General features: G+C 41.7%; 2 protein-coding genes across 11 annotated transcripts in view; one reads left to right on the top strand and one right to left on the bottom strand.

Annotated features, from left to right (window-relative positions):
* The window catches only part of MUC15 (mucin 15, cell surface associated), a 107,595-nt gene extending 90,474 nt beyond the window's left edge, over positions 1–17,121 (top strand). Inside the window, exon 5 of the mRNA XM_075927767.1 lies at positions 17,012–17,121. The gene's annotated coding sequence lies outside the window, so the exon portion shown is untranslated. The remainder of the gene's footprint in view (positions 1–17,011) is intronic.
* Positions 1–26,682, bottom strand: part of ANO3 (anoctamin 3) — a 380,410-nt gene that overhangs the window by 135,962 nt on the left and 217,766 nt on the right. For 7 of the 10 annotated variants that reach the window (XM_075927761.1, XM_025185005.2, XM_075927757.1 and 4 more), the window contains 2 exons: positions 11,431–11,637; positions 6,658–6,729 (listed from right to left, as the gene is read on the bottom strand). In XM_075927761.1, the coding sequence (XP_075783876.1) occupies positions 6,658–6,729; positions 11,431–11,637 (279 nt within the window). Of the gene's footprint in view, positions 1–6,657; positions 6,730–9,949; positions 9,994–11,430; positions 11,638–17,884; positions 17,916–26,682 lie in introns of all 10 variants that reach the window. The other 3 variants (XM_075927756.1, XM_075927764.1, XM_075927758.1) reach the window with 3 other exon arrangements.

Genomic DNA, 26,682 nt, shown 5'->3' with positions numbered 1-26,682 from the left:
TGGGCAGCACGTGATGGCGGGTGGCACGGCAGTAAAATGGAATGTCGGATAAGCGAAGGTAGGAAAATTGAGACTCTTCTGTAACTACAGCTATCTAAATACTAGACAGGTTCAGAATAGGATTTTGGGGGACTATTTATGGAAATTCAATATTACTTCAATTGTCAGCATCTTGCTTTTAGAGCTAAAAGTCTCTAGTAGAAATCCCCAAAAGATCAGTTTCTAGCAGAGTCACAATTATAATTCCTAAAAAGTTTCCCTTTAATTACCTAACTTCCATTATCATTAAAACTGAAGACATTTTCCTTTATAGGACTGTGCCTATGTACAAACCTTCCTTGCTTAACTCCCAGATTGACTATTTTACTTATCTTTGTGCATTAGTATGTTTTTTACCAGCAGGTTTATCAAGCATTTCCTCACCTTGCCTGAAATGCAAAAGGTGATGTAATGCTTGATTATATGCTGACACTCAATCAACAGATTAGAGTGGCTACATTTCTACTATGGTTCTAGAACTAAACACATTTCTCGTTAATACAACTTTCTACATTTAGTTGGCTCAGCTCATTGGAGATGGCTTATTTTCATTACATTAAATTTTGCATTGCTTTGCACGGTACTTTGGGATGCAAGACAAATGGGCCAGATACTTGGCTGGTGGAAATCACTGTTAGCTCAGCTGAAGTCACATTTGTATTCACTTAATGAAGTCAGTAAAGCTATACCAATCAAATCCAGCTGAGGAACTAGCTTAATATAAAGTAAAAGATTATTCTCGGGCATATCTTTATGGGAGATGACTTACACCAATAGCTCTAGTGAAAAACGGTAGTATTTTGAGTACCCAAGTTTAATCCTTAACATTGGTCAGTTTCCTATGTGTTTGTTAACTGCAGTACTGGTCCTTAAGCTGTGAGCATTCTCTTCAGAAAGAAAGGCCTCAGAGATTCTCTGACTAATCAAAAGCCAGGAACTTTTCACCAATAGAATGAATGAGTAGCAGGCTCAGGAGAAACAGTGCCTATGAGGAATGAAGCAAAATGCAGGACAATGCAGCACTTTAAAGACTAACAAGATGGTTTATTAGATGATGAGCTTTCGTGGGCCAGACCCACTTCCTCAGATCAAATAGTGGAAGAAAATAGTCACAACCATATATACCAAAGGATACAATTAAAAAAATGAACAAATATGAAAAGGACAAATCACATTGCAGAACAGGAGGGGGATGCAGGGGGGGGGGGGGGAAGGAAGGAAGGAAGGTAAGTGTCTGTGAATTGATGATATTAGAGGTAGGGAGAGTGGGATGTTTGTGAGTTAATGGTATTAGAGGTGATAATTGGGGAAACTATCTTGGTAATGGGTGAGATAGTTCAAGTGTTTGTTGAGTCCTTTTTGGAAAGTGTCGAATTTTAACATGAATGACAGTTCAGAGGATTCCCTTTCAAGTGCAGATGTAAAAGGTCTTTGTAGCAGAATGCAGGTGGTTAAGTCATTGAGAGAGTGTCCTTTCTGGTTAAAATGGCAAGAAACTGTTTTTTCTTTGTGATCTTGTCTGATATCTGTTTTGTGGGCATTAATCCTTTGGCAAAGTGTCTGAGATGTTTGTCCAATGTACATAGCAGACGGACACTTTCGGCACATGACCCAGAACAACGTTTCCTCAACTCCCATCCCCTTTCACCCCTCCTCTACCTACGGTACATCGATGACATCTTTATGATCTGGACGCATGACCAAGAAACACTGGAGATATTCCACAGAGATTTCAACAACCTACACCCCACCATCAACCTCAGCCTGGACCATTCTACACGAGAGATCCACTTCCTGGACACCACAGTACAAATCAACAATGGAAAATTAGACACCACTCTCTACAGAAAACCCACCGACTCATACAGTTACCTACATGCTTCCAGCTCCCATCCAGAACACACCACACGATCCATCGTCTATAGCCAAGCCCTTCGATACAACCGCATCTGCTCTAATCCCACTGACAGAGACCAGAAGCTTCAGGATCTCTACCAAGCATTTATAAACCTCAACTACCCACCCAGAGAAATAAAAAAGCAAATTGAAAGAGCCAGACGAATACCTAGAAACCATCTACTTCAAGACAGACCCAAGAAAACCAACAATAGAACACCACTTGTCATCACCTACAACCCCCAACTTAAACCTGTCCAACACATTATCAATAAACTACAGCCTATACTGGAACAGGATACCATACTCAAAGAGGCTCTGGGAGACAGACCCATAGTCTCCTATAGACAACCACCTAACCTCAAGATGATTCTTACCAACCACCACAGGACATACCACACTAATACCAACCCTGGTACCTTCCCTTGCAACAAACCCCGTTGCCAGCTTTGTCCACATATTCATTCTGCTGATACCATTATTGGACCTAACCAAGTGAGTTATAAGATCAAGAACACATATTCCTGCGCATCCAGAAATATAATCTATGCTATCATGTGCCGAAAGTGTCCGTCTGCTATGTACATTGGACAAACATCTCAGACACTTCGCCAATGGATTAATGCCCACAAAACAGATATCAGACAAGATCACAAAGAAAAAACAGTTTCTTGCCATTTTAACCAGAAAGGACACTCTCTCAATGACTTAACCACCTGCATTCTGCTACAAAGACCTTTTACATCTGCACTTGAAAGGGAATCCTCTGAACTGTCATTCATGTTAAAATTCGACACTTTCCAAAAAGGACTCAACAAACACTTGAACTATCTCGCCCATTACCAAGAGTTTCCCCAATTATCACCTCTAATACCATTAACTCACAAACATCCCACTCTCCCTACCTCTAATATCATCAATTTACAGACACTTACCTTCCTTCCTCCCCCCCCCCCGCATCCCCCTCCTGTTCTGCAATGTGATTTGTCCTTTTCATATTTGTTCATTTTTTAAATTGTATCCTTTGGTATATATGGTTGTGACTACTTTCTTCCACTATCTGATCTGAGGAAGTGGGTCTGGCCCACGAAAGCTCATCATCTAATAAACCATCTTGTTAGTCTTTAAAGTGCTACATTGTCCTGCATTTTGCTTCAGCTACCCCAGACTAACACGGCTACATTTCTATCACTATGAGGAATGAGAAACAGCTCTAGGATGAATGGAGAAGTTAGCCAGATTTTTGAGCTTATGCTCTGTGAGTTCCTATCTCCCCCATTAATGCAAGGATCCTCACACTCTGTATACTGACTGTGAGGACTCAGGGAAAATGCCAAGACAGAGACTGGAAAATGAGGTACTGGATGATCCTGCCAACCAGAAGGTACCCTATACCTACAAGAAATATAGGTTCTTATCCAAAGTCCAATGAAATCAACAGAAGTCTTTCCATTGACTTCAAGTCACTTTGGGATCAGAAACTTAATTCTTTTCTCATGTCTTCATTTGTTCATAGCTACTATTCAAACTAAGAAAAACACCACGCAGAAGGATGCATCTTAAAAAAATAATGCTGCTAAATTAAAAATTTACCATGCTCTGCTGTCTAATTAAAAATTTACCACACTCACTTAATTCACCCCCATCTTTAGAGTTCTCATGGGGCAAATGTAAGAGGTTCACTGAGGAAATGAAAACCATTTATCAAATGTATTATGCAAGCTACATCAAAATGTACTAGCACTGACTATAGCATTTAACAGTGCTTTGTCATCCTCACCTGGTTAAGGATCAACACTTCAAAAGGAAGATACTTCTGCTTGCTGCTTTTCAGAATGAATTGAATTGTTTCCTTTGGTTTTTATTTTTAGTCACACTTTGGATTTCTCAGGTGTCCTTTGATAGAAACTGATCTTTCAGATTTGATCATTTTAAAATGATTTTCACTGGGGTTTTTCAAAATTTTATTCTCCATTTATAACACTTTCGTCTTTCTTGGAGAAAAGCAAATACATTCTATCCTCAGTTACATTGCTGTAAAGCAAAAGCAATTCCATGGAGTAACTCTGGATTTACTCCAATGTAACTGAAGGCACATTTTAGCACAGAGTGCGTAGGCAGTTCTGCAGATCAAATGTGCTGAGCAGACAGCATCTCACCTGTGATGTTGGGCAGTATCACAACAATAACTTAATCCACAGCCATCAAGCCCCTTGATACATTCCACTAAGGGTTGGGCTGCGCAAAATTTTTGCGCTAATTAATCCATATCTATTTAGAAACAGATACAGTTAAATCCATGCAACTCTCTAGGGCAGATGCAGTTATACTGGTACAAAGGTGCCTATTTCAGTAAATTTCAAGCAATAAATTAAAAACAGTCAAAATTATGTATAGACAAGCCATAAGAACCAACTTTGGAAGAAGCTGAGCAGATTCTGGTTAGAGAGTGGAGTGTACAGCAATCCATAAATCAAGTAGCACACAATGGGCAAGGGGGGGGGGGGACCCTAGTGCACGTTGGCACTCTCATCCATTTCAGTGAAGTTTAAGCTCAATATAACAAATGTGAAAAGTGCTAGTATTTCATCCTTCATATAGGAAAGAGCACAGAGGGTCTTAGATCAGCCATGCCGGAAAGTGACATTTTATTTTAATACAAGTGTGTGGGATTGGGATAATGCCACCATCTATTTTAACTTCAAATCAAAAAGTAGCCACATCCCAGGGGTCTCAGCAGAACCCATGGATGTACTATTAAAACAAAATCCAATCATGAATTTTAAGTCAATCTCATAATTTCTCAGCCCAAATCATGATTTTGGAATATATAGTGATGGCAATTTAGATAGCTAAACACCCAGGAGGCAACCTACACCAATGAGCCCACGCTCCCATTCTGATTTCCAAAAGAACCCACCTATCTTCCCAAATAATATATTCAGAGCAATAAGAGAAATCAATGCAGAAGTATTTGAGTTATGAGAATTATAAAAATACCTCTAACTGAAAATAAAAAAATAAGCGTGTGCATGAATACTGGTCTGTTGTAGGATATGCTGGTATTTTTTTAGTCATTATACAGAGTTGACTAACAGAAGTTTCCATAATTGTTGCTTAAGCTACCACCACAAATACATGTATTTGTGCTCTCACAGGGAATTGCATGTGCACACAGTTCAGATATTTGTGTGCACAGCTAGCTATGTTGTGTACATCCATGCATATTTTACACACAATTAATGTGTGTGTGTGTGTGTGTGTGTATACACTCTCATTTTATAGGAGCATACAGGCAGTCCCCGGGTTACGTACAAGATAGGGACTGTAGGTTTGTTCTTAAGTTGAATTTGTATGTAATTTGGAACTGGTACATATTGTAGGGGAAACTCTAGCCAAACATTTCTCCAGAGCTCAGTTTTATTCTCCCACACCTCACTTCCTTCAGTCCTTTATTCTCAAGCTGAGGTGTCTGATAAGAAAAGCTGCTCTGTGTCTCCCTGGTCTGCTGAGGGGAGGGAAGGGACCCGCTAGCTTCGCGTCTCCCTGGTCTGCTGGGGGGGAAGCAGCTAGTGCGGGGTTGCCTCACCCCGTTTGTAAGTAGGGATCCGATGTAAGTCGGATCCATGTAACCCGGGGACTGCCTATATAAGATAGCTACTTTTGAAATATGTCTAGGAGTGACTTCTCCCTTATATTCTTTGATCTTCAAAAAAGATGTAAGTGACATGAGTACTAGGACAAATATGCCCCAAATAGAGCCATTTTCTGATATATATTCTCAAAACTGCAATAATTTTAATGCCCGCTTTCTCTCGAATATAAGCATCATTCTTTCCTTTTAAAAAGTCCCTGCAGCATTCATGAACCATTATAAAACAAAATATCATTTCATGTGAACAAGAAAAAAACCAAATAGCAAGAAGGAAACTAATTTAAATTGTAAAAGCTCATGAAGTTATATTCTAAACTACAGTGATTGAAAAAAAGTTTTTCATATTTAGGAAAATAATCTTCATAATATTTTAAAATATCTAATAAGAGTAAGGGAATATCTATATCTACATATAAATAACACCTTAAATTCTATTGCTTATTCTCTCAAAATTTCGTGCAAATGCTTTCCAAATTGGCAAAAGAAAAATTAAGAGAGTCCATTTAAAACATCAGAAGAGAGGATGGACGTTAGGAATAGAAAGCTTTATGGAATTGCAATTATTTCGAGATCTACACAAAACTATGTAATCAATTATCTCCCACGAACAATCAACATCTTGCTACTTCTTACTGAAAACCTTTCAAATTTTCTGTGAAACAAAACATTTATTTTCATATAACCTATGTGTCTGTGTTTCTTTGCAGAGTTATATAATCTGTTAGTTTGCAGACTTTATTTTTGCAAGTTTGGTATCTATTTCCAACTCCAACTCCCTCTGATATTATAATTAATATATACTTTTGGGATGTATAAAAGGAGGAAGCGTCAATGCACTTTGGCTACAAACAGAAGTTGTAGCATGGATACGTGAACATTTAAATGAACAAAAACGTCTATACACAATTCTGAAAATAAACTTCATATGTTGTTTTAACTTATTAAAGCCTGACTTTTGATACAAAATTTAGAAGCTCAGCTTCAAGAATGGAGGTTTCAACTGTAGAGTTAAAACACAAAATATCTTTTAAAAAAATAACTGCTGCCTAGATAACAAATAAACTCACCTAAAAATGGATCACTGTATTCTGTATTAGATAGCTTGAGTAGGTTGTTTTCCAGGGTCTCCATCACCTTAGCTGAAATGAATGTAAGATTCCAAAAATGTAATCTTTTTGTGTTGCAAACAACTAAGAAACAATGTTTGGCAGCTATTCACTCAAAATGGCCAAAATAAGGCTTTAAATATGCTGATAAACTTTCATAGAATCATAGAATCATAGAATAATAGGACTGGAAGGGACCTCAAGAGGTCATCGAGTCCAGCCCCCCGCCCTCAAGGCAGGACCAAGCTCCACCTACACCATCCCTGACAGATGTCTATCTAACCTGTTCTTAAATATCTCCAGAGAGGAAGATTCCACCACCTCCCTTGGCAATTTATTCCAATATTTGACCACCCTGACAGTTAGGAATTTTTTCCTAATGTCCAATCTAAACCTCCCTTGCTGCACTTTAAGCCCATTACTCCTTGTCCTGTCCTCAGAAACCAAGAGGAACAAATTTTCTCCTTCCTCCTTGTGACACCCTTTTAGATATTTGAAAACCGCTATCATGTCCCCCCTTAATCTTCTTTTTTCCAAACTAAACAAGCCCAGTTCATGAAGCCTGGCTTCATAGGTCATGTTCTCTAGACCTTTAATCATTCTTGTCGCTCTTCTCTGTACCCTTTCCAATTTCTCCACATCTTTCTTGAAATGTGGCGCCCAGAACTGGACACAGTACTCCAGCTGAGGCCTAACTAGTGCAGAGTAGAGCGGCAGAATGACTTCACGAGTTTTGCTTACAACACACCTGTTGATACAACCTAGAATCATATTTGCTTTTTTGGCAACAGCATCACACTGTTGACTCATATTCAACTTGTGGTCCACTATGACCCCTAGATCCCTTTCTGCCATGCTCCTTCCTAGACAGTCGCTTCCCATCTTGTATGTATGGAACTGATTGTTCCTTCCTAAGTGGAGCACTTTGCATTTCTCTTTATTAAACCTCATCCTGTTTACCTCTGACCATTTCTCTAACTTGCTAAGGTCATTTTGAATTATGTCCCTATCCTCCAAAGAAGTCGCAACCCCACCCAGTTTGGTATCATCCGCAAACTTAATAAGCGTACTGTCTATCCCAATATCTACATCATTGATGAAGATATTGAACAGTACGGGTCCCAAAACAGACCCTTGCGGAACTCCACTTGTTATCCCTTTCCAGCAGGATTTAGAACCGTTAACAACAACTCTCTGACTACGGTTATCCAGCCAATTATGCACCCACCTTATCGTGGCCCTATCTAAGTTATATTTGCCTAGTTTATCAATAAGAATATCATGCGAGACCGTATCAAATGCCTTACTAAAGTCTAGGTATATGACATCCACCGCTTCTCCCTTATCCACAAGGCTCGTTATCTTATCAAAGAAAGCTATCAGATTAGTTTGGCATGACTTGTTCTTCACAAACCCATGCTGGCTATTCCCTATCACTTTATTACCTTCCAAGTGTTTGCATAGGATTTCCTTAATTACCTGCTCCATTATCTTCCCTGGGACAGACGTTAAACTGACCGGTCTGTAGTTTCCTGGGTTGTTCTTATTCCCCTTTTTATAGATGGGCACAATATTTGCCCTTTTCCAGTCTTCTGGAATCTCCCCTGTCTGCCATGATTTTTCAAAGATCATAGCTAAAGGCTCAGATACCTCCTCTATCAGCTCCTTGAGTATCCTGGGATGCATTTCATCAGGACCTGGTGACTTGCTAACATCTAACTTTCCTAAGTGACTTTTAACTTGTTCTTTGTGAATCCTATCTTCTAAACCTACCCTCTCTCTGCTTGTATTCACTACGTTAGGCACACCTCCAGACTTCTCGGTGAAGACCGAAACAAAGAAGTCATTGAGCATCTCCGCCATTTCCAAGTTTCCTGTTACTGCTTCTCCCTCCTCACTAAGCAGTGGGCCTACCCTGTCCTTGGTCTTCCTCTTGCTTTTAATGTATTTATAAAAAGTCTTCTTGTTTTCCTTTATGCCTGTAGCTAGTTTGATCTCATTTTGTGCCTTTGCCTTTCTAATCTTGCCCCTGCATTCCCGTGTTGCTTGCCTATATTCATCCTTTGTTAGTTGTCCTAGTTTCCATTTTTTATATGACTCCTTTTTTATTTTGAGATCGTGCAAGATCTCCTTGTTAAGCCAAGCTGGTCTTTTGCCATATTTTCTATCTTTCCTACACAGCGGAATTGTTTGCTTTTGGGCCCTTAACAACGTCCCTTTGAAATACTTCCAACTCTCCTCAGTTGTTTTTCCCTTCAGTCTTGCTTCCCATGGGACCTTACCTACAAGTTCTCTGAGCTTATCAAAATCTGCCTTCCTGAAATCCATTACCTCAATTGTGCTGGTCTCCCTTCTACCTTTCCTTAAGATCATGAACTCTATTATTTCGTGATCACTGTCCCCTATACTGTCTTCCACTTTCAAGTTCTCAACTAGTTCCTCCCTATTTGTTAAAACCAAATCCAGAACAGCTTCTCCTCTGGTAGCTTTTTCAACCTTCTGAAACAGAAAGTTGTCTCCAATGCAGTCCAGAAACTTATTGGATAGCCTGTGCCTCGCTGTGTTAGTTTCCCAACATATGTCTGGATAGTTGAAGTCCCCCATCACCACCAAATCTTGGGCTTTGGATAGTTTTGTTAATTGTTTAAAAAAGGCCTCATCCACCTCTTCCACCTGGCTAGGTGGCCTGTAGTAGACTCCTAGCATGATATCACCCTCGTTTTTTACCCCTTTTAGCTTAACCCAGAGACTCTCTACACAGCTATCTCCTACATTCATCTCCACTTCCGTCCAAGTGTGTACATTTTTAATATACAAGGCAACCCCTCCTCCCTTTGTCGAGCATCATTGAATTAGTAGTACTTGTGATTCTTTTCCTGCTTAAGCCTAAACTCGTGTTAAAAATAGTCAACTATTATCACATTGGGAGGAGAATGGCTCAAAGAGTTTGGTAATAAAAGCTGGCCCATGTTTTATCTGATAAATTTTTCAATATTGTTCAACTGCTGTAAATTATTCAATGAATTATAGTTGCAATTATTCTCCCAAACTTACTGGTCACTCTAGAATTTCATGTAAGCCTGGCACTGTTACTTGCAAAATCCTAGGCTGTCTCCCCAGTCCAAGGAGGGCATACCATGTTAGAATCTAGTTCAGGCCCTTGCCTGAGACCTGACATTACCGGTTAAACAAATATATAGGCAATATACTGCAATAGGTAGGCTGTAGTTTCCAGCATAGGCTTTTCCATTACCTCTCACGGGCCACTGCTAGGTCCTTGTTCCGATCCCAGGAATCCTGCAAGAGATTATGTGTTCCCTACAGTTCTCAATCCCCAGATTGAGGTGATTGCCTGCAAGTCAAATAGCTATGCTCTTACAGTGGGTGAAGAAACCTACCTTCTCCCTGCAAGTCTCTAGCACAACTGGGCTGTGACAAGCCTTTATAGGACCAGATGGTCTTCTAGCTATCAAACTGAACCAGTCACAAGTAGAATCCATCTCTCCTTGAAAAGGCAGATAACCATGTAACAGTGATATGCACTGGCTGTGACTTATGTTGCTAATTGAAGAATTTCTACGTAAATGTATAGATTTTTGCCAAGTTGGATTTGGAAAAAAAAAAAGAAAGAATGATTTTAAACTCCCATCACAAACAAGAACTAAAGAATAGAATAAGCTCTCAAGTGTTTTAGGGGAATAAACAACAAGGAAGGAGAGGAATTATAGGAGAACACCAAAGTCACATATAAACCTACATTTAAAAGCAGCTGGCAAGCAGGCCAAGTGTGAACTTGGAAGTTCCCAATGTAGTATATACAAGCACCATCATTTGCAAAACATAGTCTATGCTCAGATAAATCTGCATCAGTTTGGGAATATATACATGCATTTTTCTATTATACTCTTAAATCTCTATCAGTTATCAGTATCTAGATGTAATGATTCTGGAAATGACAAAAAACAATATATGCAGATAAAGGCCAAGACCCCAGTCCTGTTATCTATCTATCTATCTATCTATCTATCTATCTATCTATCTATCTATCTATCTATCTATCTATCTATCTATCTATCTATCTATCTATCTATCCATCCCCTATGCCTTTGTGGAGGTCCCCAATGCTCTTTTGGGGGGATCTGTCTATGTACAGCCAGTTTTGGGTATACAGCCTAAGATATCTGTTTCCTTCCCTATTTACAGGTTTGCCATTGTCAAAGGTCATAACAATTCTAATTTGGTGCATTTTGCATTCATTCCGAGATACAGGTATATATTTATATATTTAGATTACATCCCATAAGTACAATGGGTAAAATCCAGGGCAAACTGAAGTTCATGAGAACTTCACCATTACCTTCACTGGGGTCAGGATTGCACACAATCTTAGTATGTATTGTAAAAAACCATAACTCATGACCAAGGAGCATAACCTCTATTTTTCTAAGATCTTCTTAATGGAATACTTTTCAGGCATCCTTTAAATATTAAATAAGTTATACAGCAGCAAACAGATACTACAATGATTCATCTAAGTATTGTGTAATCTGTAAGTAGGTTTTTTTTTAAATTTTATCACATTCTATAAGTAGCTCTAGTAATAATAATAAGTTTTGGTTTTATTATGATTTCACCATTTTCACCAAAATAAGGATAACAAACCCAAGCACATCAGAGTTTAGGAAAAACCATATATTTGAAGGAAGGTGGAGTAAATAAAGGGCAACTACTCACTCCGTTCTGACACTACATTGACTGTAGCTGTTGACGTCCCTGCACTTAGAGGCCGAGACTGCGGCTGGATCCTGTTTGACTGAAGAAATGAAGAATGCTTGCTCAGACAATGAGGATGTGTTTGGCTCTGTGCTAAGCATGGCATGGATCTTCTAGAGGGCTTCAGTGGAGGCTCTTTCACTGTCTCACTCCTGCTTGTGTTCATACCTGAAACACCCAAAATATAGAGAATCAGAAGCTATGTAGTATTATGCACATTAATTAGGAAGATTCAATTGTTTGATCTAATGAATATGAAACTTTTCAGTAATATTTTTACCCTTCTGAGCCACAACTGCAATATTTTAGAACACATTGGAACACATTGCCAGATCTGAAAGTCAGAATGCAAGATATGAACAAAAACAATATTTAGACATAAAGCTCACAAAACACATTTCCTGATTAGGGCACTGAATGTGTTATGGAGAATGACAAATTACTCATTCCAAGCTATTTAAAAAAACCATTGACTGTTGGCAACCCTCCCCCTCCACCACACACACACACTCCCATACACATGTTGCAATCTGCTGCCTTATCTACTTGGGAAGCTCAACAGATCCCAATACCACCATTATGCAGGGAGATATTGGGAAGACTCTGAGTTATTTATTCTGGGCTCTGGTTTACTATGCACTTCTCAGAATAAAGTTTAGATATTGTGCAAGGCCTGAAGTGTTTATCAACTAGAATCAAGATGAAATATAATGAATGAGGGTGAGAACAACAAACTGCTAGACAAGGGTAAATTGCAAGATTTCATTCATACTCAGTCACCCTTTCTTTTTTCTTGCTTGCTTTCCTCTGTTCTTACATACTTTGAATCAGCCATAAATTATTAAGGAACATTACTGGGGTCAGGTGGTCTGGATTGGCAAACAGTTCTCTCAAGAACATGCAATCAGAATCCAACTAACAAACCCATCGTCCTACTCAGTGTCCATCTCTTTAGTCTTTATACATCAATGTGAAAACTGCTTCACAATATGTTTACAATTTAGAGAAGCGTTTTCTGTTGTACATAGAACTTTCCACCATTGATATATTTAGATATGCTGAAAATCAGATGCAGTTCCTCACGTACTCTTGTTGCTTTATTTCTCTGTGGCTTTTAAAATAGCTGTTTAGCACTCAGGTCTTTTGCTTCTCATCAGAAGGGCAAAGCGGAGCATATTCAATAAAGCCCTATCCTGCTACTTAGTTGTCTGTCGTTTGATCCTAAAGGCCCAAAACACTGCATTGAAAACTTTTATTTATCAGGAAGTACCCCTTCTGAAAATATGCTAGATGAGTTTATCAAGTTGCTGACAGAGATAGTAATTAGGAAACATGAAGCCAGCTTTTGAAAATACAGCAACAAAACTGATGTATCCTCCTGACCTAAATTCTTTCCTCCAAAGCTTTCTTGCTGTATTTTTTCATTACTGAAATATTAAAATATGTGAGTATTGAGTGAGTTAATAGCTCTGATGATGAATCAACTGTATGGCATTTATGTTAAAATGCAGTATAAGATACTAAACATATAAGTCAGGTGGCCTTATGTCACCCCAGTTAACAGTAATTCACTTTTCAAAGCACACTTTGGAGGCATAACTTGCACTCTCCATTCTGAGAAGAGCATGATAAAATATTAATTATTTCCCAACAGAAGATACAGAGTAATTTTACCACTACTCATCTTTGCTCAACTTCCACATCAAAGCCATTTTAAGACTTAAACTTATCAGTATTAAGGTGGAAATGCATATGTGCTTATAAACAGATACCACATGCAGCTACCATAATTAATAACTCAATCAAGACTCCACTTTAATAATGGTAAATGACACTCACCATATATCACAGACATCGTAAAGCTTCCTAAATATTTTGTACTGTAAAATATGTCTGAACATTTTAAATGAGCTGTTGGAACTAATAGTACATTCTCAATCAATGAGATTAAAATTCATTAGCATTTTTATAAGATTTAAATCCAACATTTTCATTAATTTTAAATCAAGTCTTGGATATTAATCATACTTCACATATTATGGCAGAAGAATGAATATTGGAAACCCAGATGCATAAATTTTGTTGTCTTTTTTGATGTGCCCAGAGATGACAAAATGCTTTAACTATATAGAAGGTGCCAAATATATGTCAAAAAATGCCAAGAATGAGTTTGAAGCAGGGGTCTTCTGACAGGTCAGAATCTAATGTTTACATCAGTGATTAAGGTTGTATTCCAGTTTGTTGCATAATTGCATAATCACTTGCTTGATCATACTTTGGTTCATTATAAAATATACTCAAGAGACCAAATAACCAATGTCAGTCAGATTTATTAATATGTTACAGGAAAAAGATTCTACAGAGTATTAGTCTCCAAACAGCATTAGTCTCCAAACTGCAATGTTGTGAATCTACATTACATTCATTTTACTCAGATGCAGTGCTGAGCAAAATTTCATCCCTAAAGCCATCTTCTTATACCCTGCTTATTTACCAGTAAAGGTACTATATATGTAATCTGAAACTGGATTCAGTTAATCAGCTTTGTACCTTGTTTCTGGTAACATGGCATCCCCCTATATCTTGTATTTGAAACCCATGGAATTGTGGTACTAAGGGGAGTAAAGAAGCCTCCTAGGCATGTCTATATCAGGATAAATAGATTTGTGAGCGTAGCTCCCCTTTTGTTGCTATGAGGAAACAATTGCATGACCTCACACTGGAAATTTTCTATCTACATAAGCCAAAGCTTACTGAAGTTAATGAAAAGTGTTATGAGTTACTTAGCATAAGTGAACATATTATAATAAATGTACATGGCAATTTGACCTATATAACTGCTATATTAAATACTTAATGGGTATATTTAAATGCTTAGAACATATATTGTGGGAAATATTATCAGCATAATGCAGTATATACGTACGCTAGCCAGAGTATATTAGTCAACAAGCTGGTCTTTGAAATCATTTAAATTCTTCACAAGACATATGTCTAGTATGCTCTTTGGGAACCATATTAACTGAGATTATTTCAAATTTATAACACTATAACTCAGCAAACAACATGGATGAAAGCAAAGTCTTAAACAAATTCAGATTGAAACAACTACATAGCAGATTTAATCTAGGCTGAATTTTACGGTTGGTAATTTATTCCTTCCAAGACTTTTTTCATTTGGTTCGTCAAGAATGCCTTGTCCATTCTGAGAGAACACTTCATCCACTTCTCTGAGGTCCAAAAACACCTCAGTCCAACTCCAGATTTTGTCATTCAGGGGAGGTTTCTTTATTTGGCACACAGCAAAACTAAGCTGTGTTGATCAGATGCAAGCACAGGGATGGAAACAGAGCATTCCACAGATCCAAAGTTACACCTCATACTTTATATACACGTACACATCTCTTTGCAGTTACTAAACATTGTACCACACATTTTAGGATTGGTTGGTGACTTAGCTGAAATCCATCCCCATGCAGCATGTACTGTCCTCGCATGTGACCTATTCTTTACCTCATTTCTACATTCCTAATTTATCTTGTCCATTCTTAGTGAGTGGTTACCTGAGTGTTCTCCCTCTTAGCCTTAGCTGACTCAAACCTACTTACTTTTCTTATTTAGTACAGATGTGCTGTTTTCAATCTAATTATCTGTTTACCTCACTCATTCTGTCTTCCAAGAAATGAGATCTGGGTGAGCTTGAAAGCTTCTCTCTCACCAACAGAAGTTGGTCTAATAAAAGATATTACTGCACTTATCTTGCAACTGGTCTTCAACCAGAACACCCGGTCAAAGAGGGGCCCTTAGTGGCTCTGGACAGCACCGCTGATGGGGCCCATTTAAAGTCCATTCAGTGGTGCTGCAGGGCTAAGGCTCCATGGAGCTCCCAAAGAGATCGGCATGTCCTGACTTCTTGAGGCCCTTAGGTGCAAGAGCAGCCAGGGAAGCTCTGAGCACTGCCCCCACCCCGAGTGCCATCTCCACAGATCCCGTTTGTCAGGATTCATGACCTGGGGGAGCTGCAAGGGCAGCACTTGCAGGCACAAGCAGAGTGCACTATGCAAAGCTGCATGACCGTGCCTCCTAAGAGCCGGACATGCTGGATTCTTCCAGGAGCAGGGTGGAGCCAAGGCAAGCAGGGAGCCTGACTTAGCCCCACTGCGCCACTGACTGGGAGCCTCGTGAGGTAAGTCATGGCCCGACCCCATCCTATACTCAGTCAGAACCCCGTCCTCCACTATAATCCCCTTCCAGAGCCCTTTCCTGCTCTCCAAACACCTTGTCCTCATCCCAGAGCCCCCTCCTGAACCCCAAGCCCCTTGTCCCCAGCACACATCTTTAGTTGGAGTTCTCATCTTCTCCCGTACCCCAATCCTCTGCTCCGGCCTGGAGTGAGGGTAGGGGAGAATGTAAAAGGGATGGAGGAAGAGATGAGGGGACTGGATTTAGTGGGGTCAGGGCTACAGATGGAAGGGGACAGGTTGGGGGTGGGGCCTCCATTCATAGTGGGGCAGCAGGTAGGGCAGGGATGTTTGGTATTATAATGGCTATAACACTTCAGACAAGAAATGTGTTAATTATTCATGTCAGGCCGGGCCTCAGCTACACTTACTGTGAAGTTACTTTAAGTGTCCATTAGATGTCAATACATTACAATACAGTGCTACCGGCAGCCTGATGAAAGTGCCCTGGTTTCCTATCAGAGGAGAGATAAATGGCTCTGGGATCTATGAATACAGGCTATGGCTGGCATGTCTGTGGTGGCTATGTAATCTGTGCACACAAAAATGCTGACCCTATTTGTGAGTCTTTGGTAAATGACAACTTTTGACTTCTGCCCTGGAGGTCCAGTCTCTCTGAAGAGCTGGAATTTGAATGGGCACATTCTGCCTATAGCACGAGTTTATGCAGTGTTGATCTGCTGCTACAGGGAAAACAATTTCTTCAGAAAAAAATCATTGAAATAAGCAAATTACACTCCATAATATAGTCTTATTTGTGGTATCTGAAGAAGTCTGGAGCCTACATTTGTTTGCTTTGTATATGCAATAGGCATTTTCACAGAATCTTATAAGATGTTGGCCTGTGCAATTTCCATACAGAGAACTGGACAGTATACAGGATCTGTCTGGTATTTGGCATAAATAATGCACAATAAGCAACTTTTAAACTGATACGCAAGCATTTAATTGCTTTGAGGCTCTCATACTCCCAAACGTACGCCACTAATTAAAAACTAAAGGACCAAAAATTCAGATTTGGAGTCATTCCAATCTGTGAAGTCATTTATATTATTTTTTAAAGGACCCATATTTAAGAACTTATAAAATAAAGAAGAATTTCTCAATTACAATGTATGTATTGTTTGTATTGCAGATGAGGGCCCTATTGTACTGAGCACTGTCCAAAGACATAGCAATAGACTGAGAAGTTTAAAATTTAAATAGACAAGATGAAATGGGAGAAAGGAATTATTAATATCCCTATTTTACATGTGTGAATTTAGGCTCAGTGAGATTAAACAACTTTCTCTAATTCATAGGAAATCTGGGCAAGTGAGGAATCAGAAACCAAATATATTTAACCACAGCCCAAGACCTTGAACAGAACACTTCATGTCTTCAAAAATGAATGCCCAAGTAAGCCTATTGTTTAGAATGATGGTTTTCCTGGGTCTTCTGGCTGGTTTTTGTTCATGTGTATTTGAAATAAATGGTTTGTATGCTTTGAAAAGAAAAATAAACCATGTAAACACATTTGAATGTAATACTATAAAATCTGTCGGAATAGTTACTTGTTGAAGCCATCATGAAAAGAAAGACAAAAGACAGAATTCGGCAAAATCCACACTCTGCAGCGACTACTACACTCAGTACTCAAGCCAGTGGACTCGTGGTCATGCTACTGTGTTAAAAATAGCACTATTTGGATTGGATCCTTGGGTTTCCAAGGAGGTTGGATCTTAGGGCCCAGGCTCCAAACTGAATGTTTGTAGGCCTGGGATGAGAGCCCCCTGCACCAAATCAGTTGACCAAAGCTTTGAGACCCACTGCTGTGGATTTATTTTTTGTTTGTGTTTTGTTTTCCACAGTGTAGATGACAAAAGACTTTCTGGCACGGGAGAGCCTAGCAACATTGCTCATGCACAGTGTAAGCTTTCGAATCATATAAAAGGCTTCTTTCCTGAGGTACTAATTAGAATTTAATTCAATAGCAGTGAAGTAGTTAAAGCCAAAACTTAATAAATAATAAAGAAAAGGGTCAGTGCCATCTGTCAGTCTCAAAGGCCACATGTATTATCAGTTATTCAGAAAACAGATTGTGACATCTGTTCCTTGTATTACAGACTTTTCCCAGAAGCATTTCCAGTAATTGAGACAATATAAAAATGACTAAATTCTAAGTTTGGACTCACCAGAAATTGGATTCCTCATCCCTGCTCTTTCCTATAAGGTAGAACAAATTCAAATGGCTTATTAACCATAGTAATTGTCCTGGTCTAGAGTACTGTATAGCTGCAATTAAGAATACACATATACATTAGCTAAAGAAGTTAAATTTTCTTTAACATTCAGTCAAGATATTTATACTGCACTAAAGGCATATTCTGTCTCCAAGGCCACCCAGGGAATGGGAGGATATTTGCCCCAGGTCCTCCATTTGAGAGGGCATGACTAGGTCACAGGGCTTCTCACTGGAATTTGTCCCTGGCAACTAGTCACAAGAGAGGGGCAACCAGGTCAAACCTAAGTGGTGCTGAAATCCTGCATGTCTGGTCACAATACCCACAGCAGGGATGGAGCTAAGCTACTACTGTGGAATGAGCGTTGTGTGGATTCACACTCTAGGCTCTGTCTTTCTCTTGCCTAACGTAGTGAATACAAGCAGAGAGAGGGTAAGTTTAGAAGATAGGATACACAAAGAACAAGTTAAAAATCACTTAGGAAAGTTAGATGTCAGCAAGTCACCAGGTCCTGATGAAATGCATCCCAGGATACTCAAGGAGCTGATAGAGGAGGTATCTGAGCCTTTAGCTATGATCTTTGAAAAATCATGGCAGACAGGGGAGATTCCAGAAGACTGGAAAAGGGCAAATATTGTGCCCATCTATAAAAAGGGGAATAAGAACAACCCAGGAAACTACAGACCGGTCAGTTTAATGTCTGTCCCAGGGAAGATAATGGAGCAGGTAATTAAGGAAATCATATGCAAACACTTGGAAGGTAATAAAGTGATAGGGAATAGCCAGCATGGGTTTGTGAAGAACAAGTCATGCCAAACTAATCTGATAGCTTTCTTTGATAAGATAACGAGCCTTGTGGATAAGGGAGAAGCGGTGGATGTCATATACCTAGACTTTAGTAAGGCATTTGATACGGTCTCGCATGATATTCTTATTGATAAACTAGGCAAATATAACTTAGATAGGGCCACGATAAGGTGGGTGCATAATTGGCTGGATAACCGTAGTCAGAGAGTTGTTGTTAATGGTTCTAAATCCTGCTGGAAAGGGATAACAAGTGGAGTTCCTCAAGGGTCTGTTTTGGGACCCGTACTGTTCAATATCTTCATCAATGATGTAGATATTGGGATAGAGAGTACGCTTATTAAGTTTGCAGATGATACCAAACTGGGTGGGGTTGCGACTTCTTTGGAGGATAAGGACATAATTCAAAATGACCTTAGCAAGTTAGAGAAATGGTCAGAGGTAAGCAGGATGAGGTTTAATAAAGAGAAATGCAAAGTGCTCCACTTAGGAAGGAACAATCAGTTCCATACATACAAGATGGAAAGCGACTGTCTAGGAAGGAGCATGGCGGAAAGGGATCTAGGGGTCATAGTGGACCACAAGTTGAATATGAGTCAACAGTGTGATGCTGTTGCCAAAAAAGCAAATATGATTCTAGGTTGTATCAACAGGTGTGTTGTAAGCAAAACTCGTGAAGTCATTCTGCCGCTCTACTCTGCACTAGTTAGGCCTCAGCTGGAGTACTGTGTCCAGTTCTGGGCGCCACATTTTAAGAAAGATGTGGAGAAATTGGAAAGGGTACAGAGAAGAGCGACAAGAATGATTAAAGGTTTAGAGAACATGACCTATGAAGCCAGGCTTCATGAACTGGGCTTGTTTAGTTTGGAAAAAAGAAGATTAAGGGGGACATGATAGCGGTTTTCAAATATCTAAAAGGGTGTCACAAGGAGGAAGGCGAAAATTTGTTCCTCTTGGTTTCTGAGGACAGGACAAGGAGTAATGGGCTTAAAGTGCAGCAGGGGAGGTTTAGATTGGACATTAGGAAAAAATTCCTAACTGTCAGGGTGGTCAAATATTGGAATAAATTGCCAAGGGAGGTGTGTGTGTGTGTGTGTGTGTGTGGAGGGAGGATGTTATTGAAAACAGATTAAAAAGCAACTTGTAGAAAAAATGTTCATAGGCCAAGCAGTAAGATGAGCCCTGAGTGAGAAAGTTTTGAAGAACAATGATCATTCACACCCTGTGAGATTACACATGACATGAAAATACCAAAATATGTGGAAGAATCTCATTTGTATAGCACTTGAAAGAACGTGTGTTTCGGTGTCAAGTAAAGAAGTTGCAAAAGAAAGTACAGGTTTACTATGTTACAGAATGACTAATGCAAATCTATAATATAAAAAAATTGAGGAGATGAATCAGCTCCAGCATGAACTTTTCCCATATTTTAGTCTCAAACTGTAAACTATTTTTTTGTGAGTCTCTAACTACTTCATTTTGGAGATGCCCTGAAGTACAAAATAGCATTGAGAAGTAGTTTTCTAGGGACATTAGCCAATGAGAGTGGAGTCAACAGAACTGTTTTCTTATTACGGGACTGATTCATTTAACAACAGCTACACAGCTGTCACTAGAATATAATCCAAAAACAAGTGTGATTGAATCATAGAATACTAGGACTAAAAGGGATCTCGAGAGGTCATCAAGTCCAGTCCCCTGCCCTCATGGCAGGACCCAGCACTGTCTAGACCATCTCTGATAGACATTTATCTGACCCACTCTTAAATATCTCCAGAGATGGAGATTCCACAACCTCCCTAGGCAATTTATTCCAGTGTTTCACCACCCTGACAATTAGGAAGTTTTTCCTAATGTCCAACCTAAAAAGGCTGTAGGTTGCGTAAGGAGAAAATACCCCAGCCTGACTCAGTGTATGTCTATGCAGCTGTGGGGAGTGTGTGATTATTAGTTTAGGTAGACAGATTCATACTATCACAGTTCAACTGATGGGAATTCAGGCTAATCAGCCATGTTCAAGTTTACCTAATCCCCTGCGTCTGAACGTGGGTGACTGGTCCGAGTTGTTACCAAAACAATAGTGTTCACCCTCATATTTTTAGTGCACTGACTCAAGCTAAGCTTCTGAGAGTCTCTTAGTCCTCTCTCAGGGAATCTCACCTCCCAGCTTCAGTGTAGACATACATTGCCAACATTTCAATGTGGCTTTCTGAGAACAGTTCTCAACTAACATAAAATCACATGAAGCTGCTGGTACGAGTAATCTAATAAAGTTAGGTTTACCATGTTAGTGTCACCATATCAGTGCACTAAAGATGTACATAATGGACAGATCCTATTTATGAAGATCACAAATGTTCATCTACTATAGATTTTAGATCGTGTATGTGTCTGTCTGTGAGTCCATTTGTTCAAGAATTCCTCCTGAACAGTAACAGCTACATTTGATAGGCAACTTCCTCATATCATAACTTAAAGCAAGGTCAGGGTTTGGTTGTTCCAGGACAATGGGATGGGCCTGGAATTCGATTCGTTCTCATTAACCAGAAAGGAAGGGGTCTGATAGCAGGGACAGTTATGCTCTGCATTACAGGAGCGGCCCTAGACGAATTGCCGGCAACTGGCACCCTAGGCGAAACGCGTGATCAGCACCCCTGCCTCAAAAGCCCTCAACGCCCATTTATCTTGGTGCCCTAGGCGACTGCCCAGTTTGCCTATATTGACGGGCTGCCACTGCTCTTCAATAACCACCAGGGGACAGCAGCATGGGGGATACTTTTACTGCAGAGTGACAATAGGGGGCCAACCATAAGTAAGTTGCATGGCCAGCTGTGGCTGGGGCTTTGCTGTTGTAAGCCACCAGCCACAGGTAAGTTGCCCTCTTGCCCCAAAGCCACAGCTGAAACTACTCCCCCCAGCACCAGACACAGCAGGGGGACAGCCCAACAGCCAGCAATCATGTTGCCATAGCCACCCCAAGGAGAAGCAAACAGCCAGGCAATGCAGCCCCAGCCCAGCCCATGGGTAACCACCTACATGCCTGGCCTAGGCAGTTCATACCATTCCATCGTGGCCCTCCTAAGAGGAGCTGCAACCAGGGCTGCACAGCCCCAGCCAGACTTCGAGTTCCCCTGAGCCACCCCACTCCTCTGCCAGGAGCCACCCATCCCCTGTCCTGAGCGGCCCACTCTCTGCTGACTTCTACACCCACACCTTCTGCCCTGAGCCCCTCCTCACCAAACCCCGACTCCTGCACTCACACCCCCTGCCTTGAACCACCCACATTCCCAAGATCCTGCCCTGATTCTTGCACCCTCAACACTCCAGCCCCCTGCCCAGAAGGACCTGAGGAACCCCAGGTAAGTTTTCTAGTAGTGTATAAACTAACTTAGGGTGTGTCTAGACTACAGGGTTTTGTCGACAAAAGTGGACTTTTGTTGACAAAACTAAACCTGCGTCTACACTACCGCTGAGTTCTGTCGACATAACGTCGACAGAACTCAGCAATTTTGTCGACGCTGGTATACCTCATTTTACGAGGCATAACGCCTTCTGTCGACAGAGTTCTGTCGACAGAAAGCGTTACTGCATCTAAACTGTCATTTGCGTCTACACTACCATGTCGACAAAGCAGCTTGTTTTGTCGACAGAACTGAATGTAGTCTAGACGCTCTTTGTCGACAGAAGCTTTGTCAACAGTATCTGTCGACAAAACTTCTGTTGACAAAAGCCTGTAGTCTAGACGTACCCCTACAGAGATGATACACTACAATAAGGTTGAATATTCTAAGTGGAAGGTTGGTTTGTGTGCACATCTGTGTGACTGCAGTAGGGAAGGTGGTAGATGAACTTTAAAAGGAACATTTTGCACTTTGGCTGCTTTGTAACTCACTTACAGCAGGGTTAGAAAGAGGAGACCACTGAGCATATTTTGAAGGAGTGGTGGTGGACGGAGCTTGAAGAGCCATTACAGGAACTTGTATGTAAGAGGGAGGCAGAAAAAATGCAACCAGCCTAATTGAAAACTCACTAGTGAAATCAAATATTGCCTGCCTTAACTGTTAACGTGAAGTGTGAAAGTTGTATGTTAAGTTTAATAATTTAAAATAGATTCTTCTGTTAATAATTAAGACTGTGGGAGTGTTACATAGAAGCAAGGTTAAATGAAGAAAAACATTGTTGAATAGATGAAATTATTATAATCCAACATTACCACAAGATCATTACCGCAAGTTATTAATGGATTCTTAACAATTAGACAAAAGGTTCGAGTACAGCATCTTATGAAACCTATATTAAGAAGCCTCATTTCACAGGGAGCAGAAAAGAGCTGAACAGAAGAGACTGCTGCTCTGAAGCATCTGTCTTTATCCTTTGCAGCTGCACATCAAACAGATTGCCAATCCCGTGGAGAGTTGGTTTATTCCCTGTGACTATTCCAAGACACACATGCACTGCTCTCTGTAAATGCACTTGAGAATTAAAATGCATTTGAGATATCAGTTGCTAAAAGACTTCAGGACTCATTTCAGAGACATTATAAAAGATCTGTGTGCGTGTGCTGGCATACACACATATTTCTAAACACTTGCTCTATAGCTGCACTAGATACACACTGTATCATATATGGAGTGTGTAAGCTTGTGTGTCTGTGTACTATCAGTACTGGTTTATAAAGTTGCTCTGGATGAAAGCTGGAAGTATGTAGGTAAGTATAGCAGTCAGTGTGCTCCAGAATATAGTGGTGTTTATGTGACCATCACTTATTTGCACTGTAGTGTCCAGGAAGGGGATTTCTTATGTGCACTGATCTGGGATGAGTAGGATGGTAGGGTGGAAATTGTTGAAATCCCAGTGGAACTCTTGAAGGGCATCATCCCTGTGAGCCCATATGCTGATGATGCCATCAATATAGCTCAAGAAGAGAGGGGACACTTGGAAACAAGAGTTAAAGAAGCATTGCAAATCAGCCATGAAAATGTTGGTATATTCTGGGGCCATATGGTACCATATGGTCTGTAACTCAGTGAGGGTACGTCTACACTACAGCACTAGTTCGAACTAACTTAGTTCGAATTAGTTAATTCGAACTAAGCTAATTCGAACTAACGCGTCTAGAACTAAAAACTAGTTCGAATTAGCATTTTGCTAATTCGAACTAGCAAGTCCACATTGAGTGGACTCTGAACAGGGCTTAAGGATGGCCGGAAGCAGTGCCGGCAGGGCATCAGAGGAGGACTTAGAGCGTGGAGATGCTGTCTCAGGCTAGCCGAGGGCTGTGCTTAAAGGGACCCGACCCCCACCCCGGACAGACAGGTTTAAGGGGTGCCCCGCTTGCAAAGCAGACCTGGCTTGGAGTGCCTGGAGTGCCCACACTCGGCACATCACAGCACTCGGACATCAGCCCGGCTGCACTTGCCGCAGGCTGCCATCTGGGGAGAGGGAGCAATTGGGGGGCTGCAGGAGAGCTTCTACCCCCAGAAGCCTGCAGAGCCAGCCCAGTCCTTCCCATCGGGGGCTCGTACCCCATTCCTCCCTCACCTCCTTCCACTTACCCTTTCCTAGCCCCTCTTCTTATTGATGTACAAAATAAAGATAACGTTTCTTCCAACATTGACTCTGTCTTTATTGAACAAAACTGGGGGAGACTGGGAAAAGGAGGTGGGAGAGGGGAAGAGAAAGGCTGGGAGAGGGGAGGGCAACTAACATGATCAGGGGTTGGAAACAGGTCCCAGATGAAGAGAGGCTACAGAGACTGGGACTGTTCAGCTTAGAAAAGAGGAGACGGAGGGGGGACAGGATAGAGGTCTCTAAAAGCAGGGTTTGGGTGGAGAGGGTGCATTCAGAAAAGTTCTTCATTAGTTCCCATAAAGAAGGACTAGAGGACACCAAAGGAAAGGAATGGGTAGCAGGCTTCAAACTAGTAAGAGAAAGTTGTTCTTCACAAAGCAAATAGTTAACCTGCGGAACTCCTTGCTGTGAAGGCTACAACTAGAACAGAGTTTAAAGGGAAGTGAGATCAAGTCATGGAGGTTGTGTCCATGGAGTAGTCTTAGCCAGGGGGTAGGAGTGGTGTCCCTGCCCAAGGTTTGTGGAAGGCTGGAGAGGGATGGCACGAGACAAATGGCTTGGTCACTGTCTTCGGTCCATCCCCTCCAGGGTTCCTAGGGTTGGCCGCTGTCGGCAGACAGGCTACTGGGCTAGATGGACCTTTGGTCTGACCCAGGATGGCCATTGTAGGCTCAGGGCTCAGGGTCGGGGGTCTCAGTGGACCCCCTTGATTTTCATGCATACCTGCTCCTTGGTGGCCAGGCTGGCAGCTCTCCTGCCCTAGACGGCCACTTTCCTGTGCCTAGTACGGAGATCGTGGACGAGGTCCACGATGTCCGCACTAGCCCAGGAAGGTGCCCGCCTCTTGCGGTCCAGGGCAAGCTCCCGGGAGCCGCCAGCCTGGTCCCGGGAAGAGGGGGTGGGCTGGGGGACATCGGGTGGGTGGCTCTGTGCCGTGCCAGGTGCAGGGTCTGCTGGCTGGGTGCTGGCAGGCTTGCACCTGACACGGGCACCGTAGCCAGCCCGTACCCCTTTAAGGTGTCCGGGGCCGGGAGGGGGGCATAGAGTTTCCCTGGTGTTGGCCAGAGTGGCCACCAGGGAAACCTGGGGAGGGCTAGCCTCCCACTAGTTCGAATTAAGGGGCTACACACCCCTTAATTCGAACTAGCTAGTTCGAACTAGGCTTAATCCTCGTAAAATGAGGTTTACCTAGTTCGAACTAAGCGCTCCACTAGTTCGATTCAAATTCGAACTAGCGGAGCGCTAGTGTAGCGGCTATGAATGTTAGTTCGAACTAACGTCCGTTAGTTCGAACTAACATTGTAGTGTAGACATACCCTAACAGACTTGAAAGTTGCCATACTTGAGTACAAAAAAAACAAAAACAAAAAAATATCTGTGAACTTTATAAAGACAGGTACAGCTCTCGGAGGGTATGTCTACACTACAAAGTTAGTTCGAACTAACGGACGTTAGTTCGAACTAACTTTAATAGGTGCTACACTAGCGCTCCGCTAGTTCGAATTTGAATCGAACTAGCGGAGCGCTTAGTTCGAACTAGGTAAACCTCATTTTACGAGGACTAACGCCTAGTTCGAACTAGCTAGTTCGAACTAAGGGCTGTGTAGCCCTTTAGTTCGAACTAGTGGGAGGCTAGCCCTCCCCAGGTTTCCCTGGTGGCCACTCTGGCCAACACCAGGGAAACTCTATGCCCCCCTCCCGGCCCCGGACCCCTTAAAGGGGCACGGGCTGGCTACGGTGCCCGTGCCAGGTGCAAGCCTGCCAGCACCCAGCTAGCAGACCCTGCACCTGGCACGGCACAGAGCCACCCACCCGATGCCCCCCAGCCCACCCCCTCTTGCCGGGACCAGGCTGGCGGCTCCCGGGAGCTTGCCCTGGACCGCAAGAGGCGGGCACCTTCCTGGGCTAGTGCGGACATCGTGGACCTCGTCCACGATCTCCGCACTAGGCACAGGAAAGTGGCTGTCTAGGGCAGGAGAGCTGCCAGCCTGGCCACCCAGGACCAGGTGTGCATGAAAATCAAGGGGGTCCACTGAGACCCCCGACACTGAGCCCTGAGCTTACAATGGCCGTCCTGGGTCAGACCAAAGGTCCATCTAGCCCAGTAGCCTGTCTGCCAACAGCGGCCAACCCTAGGGACCCTGGAGGGGATGGACTGAAGACAATGACCAAGCCATTTGTCTCGTGCCATCCCTCTCCAGCCTTCCACAAACTTTGGGCAGGGACACCACTCCTACCCTCTGGCTAATAGGACTCCATGGACCCAACCTCCATCACTTTATCTCACTTCCCTTTCAACTCTGTTCTAGTTGTAGCCTTCACAGCCTCCTGCAGCAAGGAGTTCCACAGGTTAACTATTTGCTTTGTCAAGAAGA

Source organism: Pelodiscus sinensis, chromosome 4 (genome assembly GCF_049634645.1).
Source record: "Pelodiscus sinensis isolate JC-2024 chromosome 4, ASM4963464v1, whole genome shotgun sequence".
NCBI classification, from domain to species: domain Eukaryota; kingdom Metazoa; phylum Chordata; order Testudines; family Trionychidae; genus Pelodiscus; species Pelodiscus sinensis.
The sequence above is the reverse complement of the archived record's forward strand: the minus strand, read 5'-3'. Positions and strand labels throughout refer to the sequence as shown.